Source organism: Urocitellus parryii, chromosome 2, assembly GCF_045843805.1.
Source record: "Urocitellus parryii isolate mUroPar1 chromosome 2, mUroPar1.hap1, whole genome shotgun sequence".
In the NCBI taxonomy this organism is placed as follows: Eukaryota; Metazoa; Chordata; class Mammalia; order Rodentia; family Sciuridae; genus Urocitellus; species Urocitellus parryii.
The window spans coordinates 169,923,196-169,943,472 of NC_135532.1; the positions used below are offsets into that span (position 1 = coordinate 169,923,196).

The following is a 20,277-nucleotide window of genomic DNA, read 5'->3' on the forward strand; positions in this document are numbered from 1 at the left end:
GAAACTGAAACTTTGAGGCCCCAGTCGGCGGGGCGGGAGGCGCCTTTGCCCAGTCCGGCACAGAAGCGTCCCGGAGCCCCACTCGAGCCGCACGCCGAGCGCCATGGCCTCCAGCCCCTGCCCGCCGTCGCCGCTGCTCGTGCGGGTGTCCCAGTCCGTGCCCCGGCTGCACAGGAAACTGGAAAGCTACTTCCAGAGCCGGCTCTCGGGCGGCGGGGAGTGCACGGTCCGGCCCGTCGGCCCGAGCGCCCCGGACACTTTCCGGGTGGAATTCAGAGAAAGGGCAGGTGAGCTGCAGGGCAGCGGAGGTGCCAAGGCCGTCCCCCGGGTGAGGGGCGCAGCGCTGCGGGTTTCCAGGGCGACCCAATTCAGTCTGACCTGTGGGAGCGCGCAGGAAAAAGTATGGGGCTGTTCTTGGGGGTCGGGGGGGGGGGCAAGAACCGGGAGTTCCTGTTGCCAACATCTCCTGCAACCCCACAGTGGAGGTTAGAGTCCCAGATGTGCCCAGTCCCTGATCCGGGTTGACTACCTCAAGGATGGTACTTTCTAGTGCTTTTCTGAACTGACATATTTTTTTCAATTGCCACAGAAATATAAGTACTGCCCCTTCCCTCCCCAGGTTCCTGGCAGTTGTTGTCCTTGTTGTTTAAGCATTGCAGTTTTATGTTGTAAATAATGATTCAATTGACTGACTTTTGAGGTTTACAAAAGTAATAGATGCTCACTATAGAAAAGAGCAAAAAAGAAAACAACGTGGAGATAAACAATGGGAACATTTTGATGTATCTCCCTCCAGCCATTTCCTATGAATGTCAGTAAACATATGCATTTCTAACAATCTGAGGAAAAACATTGGATTCCTGTTTAAAAAAAAAAAAACTTAATTATTTAATGACTATTATTCCATATCATTGAAAGGCGGACTGGAAACATAACTTTAAATGGGCCGATGATGTTCCATTATCATTAAGCTTTCATTTTTATTGTAAAATGTAAGCTGCCTACTTCAAAGTTCTGAATAGCTCCCCCTATTTCCCCACGAAAACTGCTATTTCAGCAGGCAGGGAACGATCTTACAAGTGAGGTACTGGGCAGAGTACAGATGCAAGAATAATGGGATTATTGTCAGGCCTTCTGTGGCTGTTGGTTCTGCACCCATGGATTCAACCAACCAGGGATGGAAACTGTCTTAATTACAGGAAAAAAAAAAAAATAGCATCTGTACTGGACATGTACATTTTTTTCTGTCATTATTCCCTGGACAATACAGTAAGACAACTATTTACATAGATTTACATTGCATTGGGTATTATAAGTAATCTGAGATGATTTAAAGTATGTGAGAAGATAAAAGTAGGTTTATGGAAGTATTACACCATTTTACATAAGGGACTTGAGCATCCATGGATTTGGGGTATCTTTGGGGGTTCCCAAAACCAATTTTCAGGGAATTCCAAGGGCTATTTGAAATTTCTCCTGTGAATGTGTGTTTAATGTCTCCATTGAAGCTAAGGAGGGAGTGTTGAGAAAAGGAGATCACCACATCTCGATTGATGAGAAACCTGTGCCCATTTTTCTGGATACCACTAAGAAGCCAAAAGAGAAAACAAAATCTGGAAGTTCTTCATTGACACAAGCTGAAGCACAATCTGGGGAGAAACACCCAAATAAAGGTCCTGTTCCTAATAATGTCAACTCCTATGTCCAAAAGGTGAGTGTTGGAAAAAGCAGCTGGCTGTGTTCTTTAAGTGCCTCCATGGTTACCACACCTACTGCCTTTTTGTCCCAGCAGACAGTGCTGGGGACTAATAATGAGTCAGGCACTGGTTTAAGCACTAGGACACAGAGATGAACACAGCAGACAAGGTCCCTACTCTCATGCAGCTGGTACTGGGGTGGAGAGGTGCACAGAAAAACTATAAGCAAGTAAAAACCTGAAAAAAAAAAATTCAGAGGCTTGAGACCTGCTAAAAAAATAAAATAAGCTTTTGCTTCAGAGAGAACAGGGCCAAGGCAAGAAAGGGAATGGTGAAGATGGTTCTACTTATGACCAGAAGTCAGAGCCAATTCTTCTGTGGAGGAGGCATTTTTGCATGAGACATAATGAGGAGTCAGCCATGCAAGATTCATTCCACAAATAGATATTGACTGACTACTATGTGCCAGGCACTGTAATAGGGGCTGGGGACACAGCCAGGCACACAAAGACTTTGCCCTCACACCACTTACCTTTAAGTGAGAGGAACCAACAATGTAAACAAATAGAAATGCAATAAAATGCCTGTAAGTTTTGGAAAGAAGAATAAAGCAGGATTAATGAAAGAAACCCTATTTGACATAGGATGTCAAGAAGTACCACTCAGATAGAGTCATCTGAACAGACATGATTAAAGTAAGGGAGCTAGATGAGTGGGTTTCTGGAGGAAGAACATTCTAGGCCTTGGCCAAGGGATGCACATGTGCACAGGCCCCACAAAAGCTTATATCCTGAACTCTACAAGCTACAAAGAAGATAGAGTAGGGGAAGACAGTGAGCAAGGGAAGGAGTGCTGGGAACTCAGAGAGGTCAGGTATTTAGGGGATGATGATAAGGACTTCAGATTTCAACTTAAATGTCAGGAGAGTCATCTGATGGTTTTGATGGGGGGGGGTGGGGGGGGTGGGGGGGCATTTTTGTTTACATTTCTAAGGGATCAATCTGGCTGCTGTGTGTGGAAATACATGTGCAGGAAGGGCTAGAATAGAAACTCAGAGCCCAGTTAGGAAAAGTTGCAATGGGCCAGGTGGAGGATGATAATGGCCTGGACTCTGGATGGTTCCCATAGACATATAAGAACAGGAGATTCAGGAAACATTTTGGAGATCTAGAGGAATAATGTTCCATGCAGAGAAAAGGGCATGTGCAGAGACCTCAAGGGGGAACCAAACATTAGAAATTTTGCTTTTCTACTACATTTCATTCACCTCTGTCCTTTTTATTGTAAACTAGAATATCTTTCTTATAATTGAGCTTCTAAAAGGTCAAAGTTTAGGAAGGGCCTAGCAACTCTGTGGGAAGTCAAATGTTTAATTTTGTTGGTTTTGTTTTATTTATTGTTGTTGTTATTTGGTACTGGGATTGACCTCAGGAGCGCTTTACCACTAAGCTACATCCCCAGCCCTATTTTTTTTTTTTTTTTAATTTTGAGACGGGGTCCCATTAAGTTGATAAGGCTGGCCTTGAACTTTCGATCCTCCTGGAGCCTCAGCCTCCAGAGTCGCTAAGATTATAGGCATGCGCTACCATGCCCAACTCTTTGTTTTTTTATTATTTTTTATCAAATTATTTATTTATTCTAATTTGTTATACATGATGGCAGAATGCAATTCGCTTCATATTACACATATAGAGTATTTATTTTTAAAAGAGGAAGGATAAATAAGAGAAAAATATAGTAATAAGAAAAAAATTATCCTCAGATTTGTGACTCCTTTCACAGACTATTTTCTAAGGACCACAGCAACTTATCCAGAGAACAGAAATGCCTCTCTCTACTGTCATTCCTCAAAGTCAGATAGGGGCAGCTTTAAAACCCAGTTTCTTTTGTAACATAGAGCTTTTAAAAAATGTTCAAGCCCAGGCTCCACTGTAGACCATTTATAAGAATCTCTGGAGATGAGCCTGAGCCCTGGCCCACTGGCCCTTTCTCCTTCCTTCCCACTCTTTCTTTCTCTTTTTGAACTTCCCAGGTGATTCTAACAAGCCGACAGGCCTGAGACCCTCTAGGCTATAGCATACTGCATTCTCTTAAAGGGTTTGAACATAAGGAAAGGCTTAGTGGTTATTTCTGTAGTCTCAGGGCATTCTGAAGAGTGCTACGTTCTACCGGGGGCCTGGGAGTCTGAGATATTTTATTTGTTCCTGTTCCTTTGAATTTTTCAGATCTTTCTTACTGTGACAGCCGATCTGAACTGTGACCTGTTCTCCAAAGAGCAGAGGGCACATGTAACCACTCTCTGCCCCAGAGTCAAAAAGTTGGAGGGTGACAATGGAATTGAGAAGGTGTATGGTGATTTCAGAGATATTGAGAAAATATATCACTTCTTAAGTGAGCAGCTCCTGGAGAATGAGAGGAATCAGGAATCTTCCCCTTCTACCACGGAGAGGAAACCACTTGACCAGCAGGACTGTGACAGCTGCTTTTTTCCTTCTGAACCAAAACCCAGGTCAGAAGAAAAAGACAGCCATTTTGAAATTCCCTTGCATTTCTTTGAATACTTCAGATATACCTGTCCTGGTAAAATAGACTCAATAGAGAAAAGATTTGGTGTAAACACTAAAATTCAAACTATCCCTCCCAATACGGTCTATTTAGACTTTACCTCCAGCCATTCAGAGGACATAGAAGCAGCTCGTGAGTCTTTTGTCTACGAATTTCAGAAGACCACTGAATCTCTGAAGCAAGAACGTGTCGTTTTAGAAGATAGAAAGTTAGCAAATAAAATCAAACAGGAGTTGAGTTACAGGTTTCCCAAGCTCCTGATAAAGGAGCAAGGAGGAGTGCTCACTCTCCTTGGGACCCAAGATGACATTTCAGCCTCCAGTCAAAAAATTTCCGAATTTCTTGTCTTGAAACCTGTGAAAATATTTGCTCCCAGTTGCATGAAGAACACAATTGAGATTGACACTGCTCACTATAAGCTTCTAGAAGCTCAGTTACTCCGAAAGATAGTAGAGATAGAGCAAAAGTACAATAGTCATAGTAAAGTTAGTGAGAAAGGTCAGAAAACCTGCATTCAATTTGATCCAAAGGATAAGGAGATAGATCTGTCTGTGCATGCTTATGCAAGTTTCATCGATGCCTTTCAACATGCCACCTGTCAGCTGACAAAAGAAGTCCTTTTACTGAAAACTTTGGGCAAGGAGAAACAGCAGTTACATGGGACTAAGTTTGCTGATGACTTTAGAAAGAGGCATCCAGATATACACTTTGTGCTGAGTCGAGAGTCAGTGACTTTGACTGGTTTGTCAAATCACGTTGCAGAGGCAAAACAATATGTCTTAAAGAGTGGGGACCTGTCGCTGTCAGCTGGAGAGAAATTGAACAAAGATCATGAAACACCCATGGACATTGATAGTAATAATTCAAAAGCAGCATCACCTCCATTCAAGGACTCTGCAAGTTCTTTGGCCTCCGAAGCAGACAAGAAGGAAAAGGACATCTGTGTCATCTGCATGGACACCATGAGTGACAAACAAGTACTACCAAAGTGCAAACACGAATTCTGCAGGTGTTGTATAGATAGAGCCATTTCTTATAGGCCTGTCTGCCCCGTGTGTCAGACTTCTTATGGTGTCCAGAAAGGGAATCAACCAGAAGGAACCATGAATCACAGAACTATAAAAGAGTCACTTCCGGGTTATCCATCCTGTGGCACCATTGTCATTACATATAATATGTCAGGAGGCATACAAACGGTAAGTGTTTCTGGGGTCCCTGGGTTTCTTTCCACTACATTGAGGGATTATCCTGTTGCCTATTTGACATTGGATTTCCCAGGGAATTATTTCATGGACATGAGCAAGGGACAGAAACATATAATGTAGAGCTTTCATGTCTTTTTATTTTTAATTTTTCTTTTTTTCCTTCCACATTTTTATGGGTTTTTATTTTGTTTTGAATTGTTTTGCATGTCATTTGGCAGTGTTGGGGATCAAACCCAGGACTTCATGCATCCAAAGGAGGTGCTCTACCACTGAACCATACTGCTAGCCCTACGTGATTTTCTTTCTTTTTTTTTTTTTTGGTACTGGGGATTGAACTCAGGGGTGCTTAACCATTAAGCTACACCTCCAGCCCTTTTTATTTTTTATTTAGAGAGGCTCTCGCTAAGTTGCTGAGACTGGCTTTGAACTTGTGGTTCTTCTGCCTCAGTCTCCTGAGCTGCTAAGATTATAGGTGTGCACCACCACACCTGGCCCTACATGTATATTTCTTAAGATCAATAAAGGATGAATGGAGAATATGTGTTAGGATAGTAGGAGTCAGGAAGATAGGCAATGTTTGCAGTGTGAAGTTGAAAGAGGAGAAATATAAATTATTAGGAATATAAGTAACACTTTAATGCTTTTTTTTTAAACAGTTGTGTTTTTTTGTTTGTTTTTTTTTTTTATTTTTAATATTTATTTATTTTTTAGTTCTCGGCGGACACAACATCTTTGTTGGTATGTGGTGCTGAGGATCGAACCCGGGCCGCACGCATGCCAGGCGAGCGCGTTACCGCTTGAGCCACATCCCCAGCCCCTTTAATACTTTTCTTGATTTTTTATTTGCTGTCTGTACAAATGAACATATCTATGCATATAGTAAAATTCAGACAGGGGACTGTTTTTGCCTGACATTTTCTTGTCTTTATACAGAACAAGCATCCAAACCCAGGAAAGCCTTATTCTGGAATACAGCGAACTGCATACTTGCCTGATAATAAGGAAGGAAAGAAGGTTTTGGAACTACTTTCAAAAGCCTTTAAACAAAAGCTGATTTTCACAGTGGGGCAATCTCGAACATCAGGAATCTCAAATGTCATTACATGGAATGATATACATCACAAAACAGCCTGGGCCGGAGGACCAGAAAAGTGAGAACCTTTTGAAATATAGTGGTTCCTAAACAAAGTATAGAGGTTGTAAAATACAGCAATTTGAGGATGTGGATATAAGGAGATTTTATAGCACTGATATCCTAGTATTATGAGAAATGCTAATCTGGGATGATAATTTCAAAGAGAGAAAGACTGGTCCCTATAACCACCTACCCTGCCAACTACAAAGTATTAGTTTTTAAATTTTGCATCCAAGGGAAGAGGGTTTCAGAACCAAGGTGAATGGTATCTAAGTTGATTAAATTTGAAAGGTAGATCCTAGAAGTGTTCCTTTGCTTTCTTTTAAGATCATCTTTCTTTCTGTCCTTTTTTTCTCATCAGTCCACAGAGAAGCTAAACTCTTTTGGTTTTAGTTTTGAGAGGCTAATGGTGGTAAAAGCTACATTACAGGAAATCTGATTGTTGTTTATGAAACTCAGATTACCTCAGACCCTTGATATTCAAAAAGAAAAATATCCTGAGACTTTTTCAAATTGCCCAAGTTGAAAATCCTACTAGAATATTCAACTTACGACTCCCTGTAAAATATAGCATATGATTATAATTGTATGAGAATCGCTGCTTACAATAAACTGAGAATTTTAAAGCCTGGTTGGAAAACAGATACTGGTCAGACAGCTGGGCTCACTCACTAGCTAAATGAGAAAACATCTGCACACTGAAGAACAGTTATACATCACCCATAATTGTTCACAACCCTGAATATGAAATCCTCAAATGCAGATGATATTAACCATTTGTGATGATGCTTAAAAGGGTTTTTTCTTTCTGCAGTTATGGCTACCCTGATCCTCACTACCTGGAACGTGTCAAGGAGGAACTGAAAGCTAAAGGAATTGAGTAAGAAAACTGCTGGAAGAATGTCTTAACCCAGGCTTTCAAAGGATATATTTTAGAAGGCTACATTAATGCAATCCTTCTGTAGAAACACCTTTTAAAAATTTGCATCTCAAGAAGTGGTTTGTATAAGAGTAGAAACCTAGTCTATCACTTTGGAGTGTAGCCTTTTTATGGAAGGCAGAAGCCCCCAAGAGCTGCATAATTTTGCTGCAAAAGTATGTCTCATTCTTGTATTATGGTTGAGGGTGAAGGGTGGGTCTGAAATAATCTTCTCATCCTTCCATTGTACTATAGCAACCGATTGACCCTTTTCTTTCCTTTTTTATGGAGTTGGGGGTAGAACCCAGGGCCACTGAGATTCGCCCCCACTTCTTGGATCCTCTTTCATTCCCATCTCTAAGGAAGTACTTTAATTATTTCTTTTCTTTCTCTTTAACCTCCACTGGTAAAGGTGAGAGCCTTCTGTAAAAAGAAGAGGAAAAACAAGGCTTTACTTTCGGAAAATTAGAGAGCCACATGCCCCCCGTCTTCCTTCCCCATGGCAAGAAAAGTGACCAGGAGCAGAGATGGGGCAACCTTTGGTAATAAGTGAAATAAGACTCGTATTTCTTAATGACATAGAACATAGAATACAGTTGGTGCTTAATACATTTTTATTTTCTGACTCAAGTTAGAGGAGGTCCACAAAGAGATATATACTTTAAAAATCTTTGACGGAAGCAGGAAGCCATTTCTGGAGTCCTCACCACTCATTTGGAAAACTGAGTTTCTTAACTCCACTATTCTTGGTGGCTGAACTCCTAACCAAGCTCCTGACTTGACTCTTGCTCCTCTCTGATCCTGGGAACCTGCCCCGTGGGTCGCATTTGCCTTGCCGTAGAATTGCTACATGTTTTTGAACAGATGCCCCCGCCACTGAATATGTTGTACTTTTGAATTATCCTGCTTCCATTTTTAACAAATAAGTAAACTTACTTTAGTTTCCATTGTCTACCACTTACAGTAACTATAGCTCCAATGAAGTCATTTGTTGTCTGTTCACTAAATCTCACCAATTCACGTTTTCACTCTTAAAATCTTTCTAATCCTCTCTCTGGGGAAAAAAAGCCTACAACAAGAAATATGTCTCATTTAAGATTTTACTTTTAAATATTTCTCCAAGTCAGAAAAAAAGCTACTATAGCAAATCATCCAGTTATTTATTGTACACTCTCCCAAACTGGTGAGCAAGATGCCTTGTTCTTTTCCTAAAGATACACATGAACACACATTAAGTTTTTTTTTTCCAATCAGGTAATAATATTTATTGAGTACTTCCCTTGTCACAACCCTTATAAGAGCTTTACATCGTGTGGTTAGTACAATTAGTTTTTTTGGTTTTTTTTTTTTTTTTTTGTACTGGGGATTGAACCCAAGGGGGCTTAGCCACTGAGCCATATCCCAGACCTTTTTTTTGTATTTTATTTAGAGATTGGGTCTCGATGAGTTGCTTAGGGTCTCACTAAGTTGCTGAGACTGGCTTTGAACTCACAATCCTTCTGCCTCAGCCTCCCAAGCCACTGGGATTACAGGTGTGCACTTCTGTGCATGGCTAGTGTTCCCCTTTTTTAACCAAGAAAACTAGACTGGGGATATAGCTCAGGGGTAGAGTGCTTGCCTAGCATGTGCAAGGCTCTGGGTTCAATCCCCAGGACCAAAAAGAAAAAAAAAAAAAAAAAAAGAAGAAGAAAGAAAGAAAGAGAAAATAGCCAAGAAAACTGATAGAAAGCATAAGTAAATTACCAAAGATCACAGTTAATAAATGAAAGTGCTAGCATTTGAACCAGGTAAACTTGCTCCAGGATTTCTATATCCCACCACCGTACTGCCTTCCCACTGTGGTACTTCTCCATGGAGCTGGCCAAGGAGTTCCAATTATTTTAGGCTTCTTTCAGAAATGGACCCCTATACAGTGCTCAAAAGCAAATTTCCTCCAGGAAAGTCCTATTCAAAGGTCTTAAAAACTGGGGCTGGGGTTGTGACTCAGCAGTAGAGCACTCGCCTAGCAAGTGCAGGACCCTGGGTTCAATCCTCAGCACCACATGAAAAATAAATAAATAAAGGTATTGGTCCGATTAAAAAAAAAATCTTAAAAACCCAGAATCTTCTCCTTGTGCAGAGAGTTAAGGAGAATTACACTAAAGGATCTCTCTCTCTCTCTCTCTCTCTCTCTCTCTCTCTCTTTCTCTCTCTCTCTCTCTAATCAGATTATACATATAGTTTTTCATGATTCATTAAATTCTTTATTGTTATCTTTTATTATTTTCTATCTTCTGATCTTTTGGTTAAATTTACTCCAAAGAAGCAGAAGTTTAGTTTCTATTAACTTCTGGATTGCATTCTGTGTGTAAATGCAATTTGCATGGTGTGAGTGGTTTTTGAGCATTTGGATTACTGCTTCTGTTCTTTGGAAGGTCTTTTCATCCACTTTAAATAAAATCAAATCCATGTTTGGAACAGATTGTCTGTGTTCTTTCCCTTGTTCCTTTTTTCTTAGGTTGAGATTCTGGGTATTTTCGTCAACACAAACAGTATAAAACCGTATAACATGTATGTGGACATCTTTGGTTGATTTTGTGTGTAGCCATTTGCTAAATATTATCACAGTAGAATTTCACTATTTACTTCACTGCTGCCAGTTTGGCTATGAAATTCATTTTTCTCAATACTTTTTCTTCCTGACACATAGGTTTCTAAAGAAGATAAAAGTAGCCTACAGGTTTCATCCCTTCTCTTCTGCTAGAGAAAGCACAGGTAAAACCCTATCAAACTATTGCTCCCTCCTTGCTCACCGAGCACCAGCAAACTGGGTTGCACCCTCCCCTTCCAACGAAAAAGAAGAATTAAAAAATACTGAGGGCTTGATTGTGGCTCAACGATAGAGCACTTGCCTAGCACTGGCGGGATTCTCAGCACCACATAAAAAAGTAAAGGCATTGTGTGTCCATCTACACCTAAAAAATAAATATTTGTTTTTTTTAAAAAATAATACTGAGATATTGAATGTTTCCCTAAGAATCGTATCAGGAGAAAAACAGTCATTAGGGAAAAATTAGACCATCACTGGATTTTCCTATACTTATCTGAATAGTTTTTGCTTTGATTTCCATACGAGAGTTCAGCACTATGGCCTTTTTATTGACTGGGTCCTGGGGCCTCTAAAACATTGAGAATGAGGCAAAAATTAAGATGCTATTTGTATGATAGGTTCAAGCTCAAGGCAGTGCATGTAGGGATGAACAAAAAGAGGCAAAGCAGGATGCAAAGCAATGCTCTGAGTTATCACCCTGGCTACTCCTCCACAAAGTCCGTTTCAAAGACACAGCAGATAGCAGCTCTGTTCACTGGGCATGTGAACTGAAAAAGACTCCAGAAATCATCCTATTTAAATGCCTCATTTTATAGAGGGAACTCAGATTTATTTCTTGAGAAAACAAGAGAAGATATGAAGCACATTTATAATGTATTTAAATGTCGCCTTAGTGGCACTTTTGGCTTCTCCCTCTTCTGCATCAGTCCCATCCATTCTCACTGGTCCTGCTTCAGATCTCACTGTCCAGTTAGTGTCCTCCTAGTTCTTTTACCAGAACTATTGAAATACCCTGTCAGAACTCTTTCTGAAAAAAAAAAAAAAAAAGAACTCTTTCTGTCCCCATTCCCCTTTCTCCTCCCACCTCAAACTACCTTCTGAGAAAACAGCTCTTGTGGGAGACCAACCTTGCTTGTGACTGAGTTAATTCCCCTGCTGGGTGATGTGGCACCCACGCTGCTAGATTGCCCTACTCTTCTAAGGTTCGAATGACTGTGTCTTGCTACAGCCCCATGGGTGAAGCTATGCTCACTTGTTCCTTTTAATATAATCCCTTGCCCTGTTTAGGGTAGAATCTTCCATGGAAGTACCTTGTGTGTGTCCCCTTCTCTTACTATGCCCTTGGGTGTGGCCTACCCAGATGTCAACCTGCTGACAGTGGACGTCATGAAAATAGACTCAGCCCCCTGAAACCTGCCTCATTTGAATAGTGCCGCAGTCTTGGCTGGGCACTGGAGCCACTCACAGCTTTGTAGATTCAAACAGCAATTCTTTATTCCCGAACTCACACCGGCCCTATACAATCACGTTCTGGGGAAATCCAAGTTCTGCCCACCAATTCACGTCCCAAAATACTTTCTCAATTCCAGGAGAACTCAACGGGAACTCAGGCAGCAGGAACGCCCTATTCCCAGCAGCAATAACCTTAAACCTGGAATTTCCCTAAACCCAGATTGTCTTAAACGGGGAACGCCTTAAACTTGTCTTAAACCGAGAATGCCCTAAACCCAAGGAGCGGGATATTTCTTCAAACCTGCAGGATACACCTTAAACCTGGATCCACCCTCGTCCTTGAGCAGGGTCACCTTTCTCAAACATACATGCAAGGTCATAGCAAATTTCCATTTAACATGGGGTACGCTGGCAAGGAAATTTCGATGCGTCATTCCTACTTGGCAATGGCCCTCAGCAGAATAGCTTCTCCTCAATAAAAGGGGTCAGCGTGTTCTCTCTCTCTCTCTCTCTCTCTCTCTGTCTCTTTCTCTCTCTCTCTCTCTCTGTCTCTTTCTCTCTCTCTCTCTCTCTCTCTCTCTCTCTCTCTCTCTGTCTCTCTCTCTCTCTCTCATCCTGTGGACCTTTAAGGTCAGAGGAGCTGTCACAGCGACCCCAATGAAAAAGGTATTTGTGTCTCTTGTGTGGTTATTTTGCGCAGCCCAGTTAGCCCAGTTCAACTGGAGTAAACCCTGAGTCTTTTAGTCTCAAACAGAAACCCGGCAAGCTCTGATCTCTTCTGAGGATATGCCTTCAGTGGCTTCCTGATGCCCCAACAGTACTTCTTGAACTTCATCTTGTGTCAGAAATCACCTGGATGCTAGTTGCTGAGAGGCCCTGGGTTTTATTCCCAGTATCATGGGGGCAGGGGGTGGAAATTTTAATCATCATAATACTGTGAAGGAGGGAGGTTAATCCTCAAGATAGTACTTTGAAAGATATGGCTGTGCCATTGTATGGATTTAATTAATTGAGGTTACACAGCTAATGAATCTGACCCATACTGTGTGATTTTGACCCATCCATTTATGTGTGTGTGTGTGTGCACTCACATGTGCACTCCTGCATTCTGGGAACTGAACCCAGGGCCTCTAACATGCTAGGCAAGCGTTCTACCACTAATCAACATCCCCAAACCTTCTACTTGCTTTAGTAGATTTTTAAAATCACATATTTTAGCCTGGTGAGGTGGCCCAATGCTGTACTGAGAGGCTGAGGCAGGAGCCTACAAGTTGGAGGCCAGCTGGGTAACTTAGAAGCCCTGTTTCAAAATAAAAAGAGCTGGGGATGTAGCTCAGTACTTGCCTAGCACAGATCAGGCTCTGGATTCAACATCCCCTCTCCCCGATACACCTCTAATTAATCCCTTAATTTTGGAGGTCACACAGCTAAGCAATATATTATTAGTCTACAGCTTTGCTATAGATGACACTGTTATGCTCGAATTCGGGACCCCCAAAAGACCACCAGAGACCAAGATCAATGTAAACAGCAAAGAGGTGTTTATTGCCAGCTAGCTCGGTCCTTCACGCACACACAGCAACTGGTGAGGCTGAGAGGCCCTGAGCCCAGGGTTTGCAGCAGTTTTATACATTCTTTGGAGAAGTCAGGGACCCCCACATACATCATAGCATCTCTTAGCAAATCATCACACACCTCGGGGAAAATCAAATAACAACTCTAAAACATGATTAGCACATTCACTGGCGGGAACAAGTTGGGTAGGGGTGATTGGTTACAAGAGGGGGATTCATTTAAACTGATTGGTTTAAGCCAAGAGGAGTGTTCGTGCTGAACTACATGGTTTCTCAACACGTTATCAACCACCTTAAACTACTGGGAGGGTCATCTGGCATCCCAGGTATTTCCCTGTCTCATGCTGATTGGTGGCTGCTATGGATCCCCACCTAGCCTAAATCAGGGACACCTGGCGCAGCAGATCTTTCCTATCATTTGTAGATAAACAACTTAGCAGGGTGGGAATGTGCCTAGGAGTGCTCGGTGGGTCCTTCCAAGGACAAAGGTCATGTCCCTTCCTTGGACAGGCTTTGCTCTGAGGTAGAGGCTGGTTTTTCAACACCTCTGACTGAAGCTACCTAATACTTTGTTAAAATTCCTTTTTTTAAGAGAGAGAGAGAATTTTAATATTTATTTTTTAGTTTTTGGCGGACACAACATCTTTGTTGGTATGTGGTGCTGAGGATCAAACCCGGGCCGCACACATGCCAGGCGAGGGCGCTACCGCTTGAGCCAGATCCCCTGTTAAAATTATTCTGTGAAAAGTTGCATTTCAGTATTTAGACAAAAAAAAAAAAAATACTAGACTACTCACAGATGGCCAGGAAAATGGGCCTGGAGAAGAAAAGAAGGGAGACAGAAATGGGAAATCAAATTTCTGACTCCAACTATTCCTAGCCACAAGGACATCTCCTTAACAGCCCATAGAAGAGACCAACCCTCAAAAGTACTTCCTCTTGCTCCAACAGACCTTCACTCCCACTCTTGTGCTGATTAAGGCTTAGAAATCACTTTTCTGAAGAAATCTGAAGATTTGCTGAAGAAGGCAAAATAGTTGATTGGCCTCTTTTCTAAGTCCTATATCTATAGGGAAAGATCAAGCCCATAAAAACCCTGGACAAGAGACACTCCTTGGCATCCCTCTCTTGGGACCCCTCCTTCTTCAGGAGCTCTGCTTTCTTTCTGTTATGCTAACAAATCCTGTTACTTTGCTGTCACCCTTGTGTCCCTCTGTTACCGCTGTTGACCGGTGCCGAGTCCTTGCTTCCCCGATGTTGGAAGAATAACGCCAGAAAAGCACACGCCGAGGCAAGGTCAGAGTAGAAATTAGAAGTTTATTAAAGGACAGCAGAAAAGACTTCTCCCGGAGGAAGAAGGGGACCCAAGAGGTGGAATCCGCGGAAGTGCGGTTGTTTCCTCTTTTTATAGTTTTGGTGATGGAATGTAGGTTGGAAGGCCCTGAGGGGTGGGACACAGGTGGGCCAAAAGGGCAGGAAGGACTTTTGGGATGGGCTTATCACTTCTCTGGAATGGGCTATCTCCAAATCTGTTGGGGGCTGTTCATTAATACTTCTTCGAGGTGGACTTTGGCCTAGGGCCTTTTCAAGGACTTCATTAACATTCCATGAGTTGTCCAGTGTTTTCCTGAGTCATTCCCAGCATGGCCTCCATTTTAGATTTCTAACTACACTGACTACCTAATTTTAAATCTGGCTTCACCTCTTCATCATTTGTGAGACAAAGAACCCACCCAATCCACCCTCCTGTTACACTCTAGTCCTTTATTTTCTGTTATCATCCACTGTACCTCCTAGACCCACTCCCCCTGCATCTCCCCCTGTACTCTCATGAAATATGTTTTTTTTTTTTTTTTTTTTTTTTGCATCCTAAAGATTAACTTTGCAGGGTGAACTATTCCCGGGAAAAGGGAAGTATAAAGACATGAGTTTATTCCACTTTCTAACCCGTAACTTCTTTAGTTTCACAGCACCCAGAACTTGTCTTGTCCTACAGCAACCCCTGCTCAGAAAGGCAGGTCCAAGGAAATTTGTGGCCTCCCTGGCGGCCGCCCATCTGATCTGCCCCCGCAAAAAATCCCTCTAAAAAGGTCTTGTGCCTGAGACCCCTAAGCAAGATGGCTTTTTTAGGACAAGCGTCCCCATCTTCAGATTCTGTCTTCTTGCCAATAAATATCACTCTGCCTCTCAACTGTTTAGTTTCATGGGGCAGATAGAACCAGAACTTTCCCGGTTACATTTCACAGAAAAGAAAGCGAAAGGAGCTCGAGGCAGGTTCCGGGTCTCGTGGGTGGGGTGGCCCCGGGCGGTCCCGGAGAAGCAGCCGAGCCCGGGATGGCTGCGCTCCTTCTCGCTCTGGTGGAGGGGTCCTGGGGTCCCAACCCACCGAAGAACCTGAGCACCAAGTTGCAGATGTACTTTCAGAGTCGGGAGAGATCGGGCTGCGGGGAGTTCGAGGTCCGCCAGGAGCCCGGGAGCCCGCCCCGCTTCCTGGGTGGGGTGCTGGAGACTGCCGCAGACCCCGCAGCCCGGGGCCACGCAGAGCGGTTCTCGGTTAGGGGCGCTGATAGCCCTGGCTTGAGACTGCATATCCCTCGGAGTGGAGTGCAGAATTATCATTTTTCATAGTGCCTTTGGTCTTCCTCCCACTCCCATCGAATTTTGGAAGTTTTTTTTTTTTTAATAAATCAGGGTTATTAACCCTGATTAATAATCAGTTATGTGTTATGAATATTTCTTCCTAGTTTCTCATTTGTCTTTTGAATTTGTTTAGGGGGGCATTTTTTGTTTGTTGGCATATGCTAGGCTATCACTGAGCCAAATGAAGAGTTTTATCTCATCTTTTTCTATTCTATGTTCTTTTTTAAAAAAATCAAATATAATTGCATCAGTATCTTAAGAACAACGTTGAATTGTATTGTAGATAGTTACGATACTCACCATGGTCACATCCCTAATAAGAATCCCTACAGAGTTTCCTTAAGTTAAGATGATGACTTCAGAATTGAAGCATACATATTTTATTATGCTAAGGAATATCCATTCAATTTTTTTTCCCAAGACATTTTATTAGGAAAGGGTGTTAAATTTGCTCCAATGCTTTTCAGCATCTATGAAATTACTCAGATTGTTTTTTTTCCCTTATACCTATTAACATAGTAAAATTTATATTACTAGATTTTCTAATATTGACCCATCTTCCATTTGCTTCACTTTTATGTAATTCATATTCCAATGAATTAAATATTGATATTTCTAAACCTCCTTCAGCATGCTGAATTTATCCTTCCAAGAATTATCTGATGGAAGGCTTTCAGTTTATCAGATGGATATAATAACTTACCATCTCCTCTTCCATTTCCCAACTATGGACAATTTACAGCCCTGGCTGAGAAGAGGCCTATGTTCCATTGTGTTAATTTATCAACATGCATTTCTTGAGTGTTTGCTGTGTTGCAAATATCTTTTTGCATTTATTAATGCTTCAATAGTTTATGTTTATGCATTTAAATTGACGCCTGTAGGTCTTCTGTTTGCTTCATTAATTGAAAAATGTCCACCTTAGTACTGAAAGGATAAATTTTCTAAGCTGGAAAGCTTGAATGTAAAAGATTAGGTATTATTAAGTTCCTCTGTTACACCCAGATTCCTGAGATAGTTAAGACAACACCCTATTGGCCATTTAGCCCAGGGCCCTGTGCAGTTCGTCACAGGGCCTGGACCAATCAGTTTGAATGTGTAACCCGCTTACGGATGACCAATCACCCTCGCCCGCCAATGAATGTGCCAATCACGTCTCAGAGTTGTTGTTCAATTTCCCCGCGCCTCATGATGATTTGTTCTGATGTATGCAAAGCCTCCCGCCCTCTCCAAAAAGTGTATTTAAGCTCTGTTTGAACCTCTGCTCGGGGCTCTGGGCTGCTCTCCCTTCTTGAGTGAGCACGGAGCCCCAGCGTGCTGGAATGGATCCCCAATAAATCCCCTTTTGCCAATTGCATGGAGTAAGTCTCTTGTGTGGTCTCTCCCTCCGACCCCCCTTACAAGTACAACTAGTTAAATAAATATGCCACTCTTAAACTCAGAGTATTTAAAGTTAAAAACTGGCCAGGCACAGTGGTGTATGTCTGCAATACCAGCAGCTCGGGAGGCTGAGGCAAGAGGATCTCAAGTACAAAGCTAGCCTCAGCAATTTAGTGAGAATGTAAGCAACCTAGTGAGACTTTGTCTCAAAATAAAAAAGTAAAAAGGGGTGGGGATGTAGCTCTGTGGTTAAGTGTCCCTGGGTTCAATCTCTAGTACCAAAATAAATAAATAAATAAATAAACAAACAAACAAACAGATAAATATATAAATAAACATTTAAAAACTTCTCATCTTGGGTTAATTTTACTGTGGGTATGTGTTGATTGTAAGCTATTAACTGATATTTAACTTTTTTCACAATGAAAACTAACTTTCCCAACAATATTTATTATTATGATTCATCCCTCTACTCTCTTATTTCTTATTTAATTTTTAAATTTTTTTCTTTTTAGTTATATATGACAGTAGAATGTATTTTGACATATCATATATACATGGAGTATAACTTCCCATTCTTGTGGTTTATGTGATGTGAAGTTACACTGGTCGTGTATTCATACACGAATCTTTTATTCCTCTTAATATGTCATATGTTAAACTTCTTAGTAGATTAAGGCTTATTTCTGAAATTGCTATTGTGCTTCTTATGAATAACTATTTAATTTTATGATTTAAAAAATACACTAATTTTTAGGGAAGTTTTGGGGTCATGGCAAAATTGAGCAGAAAATATGGAGAGTTTTCCATATGTCTCGTATACCAACACACATCCTTCACAGAAAGGAATTTAAGGATGAGTCAAATTGAGGCATAGATGGATTTTATTGAGAGGAAGAAGTTTGAGAGACAGGGTAGATTGTGGACGTTGCAGAGTAATGTACCAGCTATGTCTTACCTAGGTATGTGTACACATGTAAAATCTGTAAAGACACCATCTAAGAGGTTATATTTAGTTCTCCTTTGTATTGGTAACTGGACATGTTGACCATTACTGTGGTGGGGGTTATTTTTTTTTTTCCTTTGTTTTTGATGCATTCGGCTTTGTGAATGTAAACAGTACTACATGAGTGTAACCATGGATAAGGTCCAATAATTGATTGAACAGTGCTGTTTGTAACCTTTAAATCTGGACTTTTGATCCATGTGAAAGTAAACTTTATATCATGGCCACTCTTATTTTGTCCTGCACATCTGTTTTCTACCTATCCTAAGTCATCTGTTCTATCTCAATGGTACTTTATTTTTATGGTAATGATATGTTTCAATAGAGATCAAAGTATGGTGGAGTTTATGGGGGGACAGGGAGAAATCAGATTTAAGAAACAATAGTATATTATAATCATTATTACTATTTTCAGATTATAAAGTGGCTGTACATACTTGATAATATTTGTAGAGGTAATTTGATTCTTGTTCCTTTAATAACCTCAAACAAGGTCATTGTTAAAAACAAACAATTATGGGGTGGGGGGCAGCACCATGTTAAAGTAAATAAATAAATAAAAGCAAAGGTATAGTGTCTAACTACAAGTAAAAAATAAATAAATATTTAAAAATACCACCTTATTTGAAAATAATTACATAATTTTTTTTCTTGGAAAAATACTAAAAATGGAAAAGAACGAGTTGTCAATATACAGTTCTCAGAATTTCCCAGATGAGAGTTCAGTCTTAGTTGAGTTTTCTGGCTACAAAGGTGCCATTGATTTCCCTTTCCTGTGGGGCGTGGCGGTTCATACCTATAATCTCAGCAGCTAGGGAGAGTTCAAAGCCAGCCTCAGCAAAAGTGAGACACTAAGCAACTCCATCAGACCCTGTTTCTAAATAAAATACAAAATAGGACTAGGGATGTGGCTCAAGGTCAAGTGCCCCTGAGTTCAATCCGTAGTACCAAAATAATTAAATAGATAAATAAATGAAAATTTCCCTTCCTTTTTAATGTTCAAGGTTATTATTAACCATTGGATGCATGAATGAGGTAGGATTGGGGGCCACACAGGTGATTAGGAAACTCATCAAAGCTACCACATTCTTACTGGGATATGTTATGAATTAACTCAAGCTTTGAAGAAACCTTTGTGAAAATCTAACTAAAACAAATGTGGGTTTCTTTGTTTTTGTTTTGCAGTACAACAACAAATCATCAACACCACCACCAGCAGCAGCAGCACCATCACCACCACAAAAGCTTCTCTTGATCCCAATTTCCCTATAGCTGCTGCTTCAGTTCTTTGCTATCCTTGCAGCAAAATTTTTTGACTGTGCTTTTCTATACTCATATCCATTTCCTCTCTTCTAAGTATCTATTTAAAAATATGTTTTCATTGTCAAGGAACCTTTATTTATTCATTTATTTATATGCAGTGCTGATAATCAAACCCAGTTCCTCACACATGCTAGGCACTCTACCACTGAACTACTCTAATTCTTTTTAAGTCCATTCCAAGTCAGGCTTTTACCTCCAGCATTCCCCCTGAAATTGCTCATCAAGGTCATGCATGGCCTCCCTGTTGCTAATCTCAGTAGCCTCTTTCTGGTAGTCATTGAACTTGATCTCTTGGAAGCTTTTGACTCAGTTGATAACTCCCTCTTCCTCCGTACTTTCTTTACTTGCAGCTAGGATGCAGAACAAACTTTGGGTTTGTTCCCTACCTCAGTGTCTATTAATTTTCATTCTTTCCTTGTTCATTTTCTTTTCCTAAATTCTTTTCTTAATTAATTAATTATTTTTAATTAGGTATATATGACAGTAGAATGCATTTTGATTCATTGTACACAATTGCAGCACAACTTTTCATTTCTCTGGTTGAACATGATGTAGCTTCGCACCATATGTACCTAGGGTAATGATGTCTGTCTCATTCCACCATCTTTCCTGCCCTCCCTCCCCTTTAGCACCACATAAAAATAAATAGCAAGACGGTATTGTGTCCATATACAACTAAAAATTAAGAATTTAGGTGGACTTTCCCCACATTAAGAATTTAGGTTTATAAAGCTTCAGTGGTCCAGAGGGGCTCATACCTAAAATTCTCTGGACCTTGTGTCTGGAAATTC

At 41.0% G+C, this 20,277-nt stretch overlaps 1 protein-coding gene across 2 annotated transcripts; it reads left to right on the forward strand.

The window, feature by feature from the left end:
* On the forward strand, window positions 1-9,983 carry Dtx3l (deltex E3 ubiquitin ligase 3L). 2 transcript variants are annotated; one of them, XM_026394202.2, is made up of 6 exons: window positions 1-287; window positions 1,509-1,711; window positions 3,923-5,458; window positions 6,401-6,618; window positions 7,417-7,482; window positions 7,934-9,983. In XM_026394202.2, the coding sequence occupies exons 1-6, from the start codon at window positions 104-106 to the stop codon at window positions 7,935-7,937; spliced, it is 2,211 nt and encodes a 736-aa protein (XP_026249987.2). In that variant the 5' UTR covers window positions 1-103; the 3' UTR covers window positions 7,938-9,983. The 2 variants fall into 2 exon arrangements, with proteins under 2 accessions (XP_026249987.2, XP_026249985.2); XM_026394200.2 differs by having other exon boundaries at window positions 6-287; window positions 7,417-9,983.
* The last annotated feature ends 10,294 nt before the right edge of the window (window positions 9,984-20,277 follow it).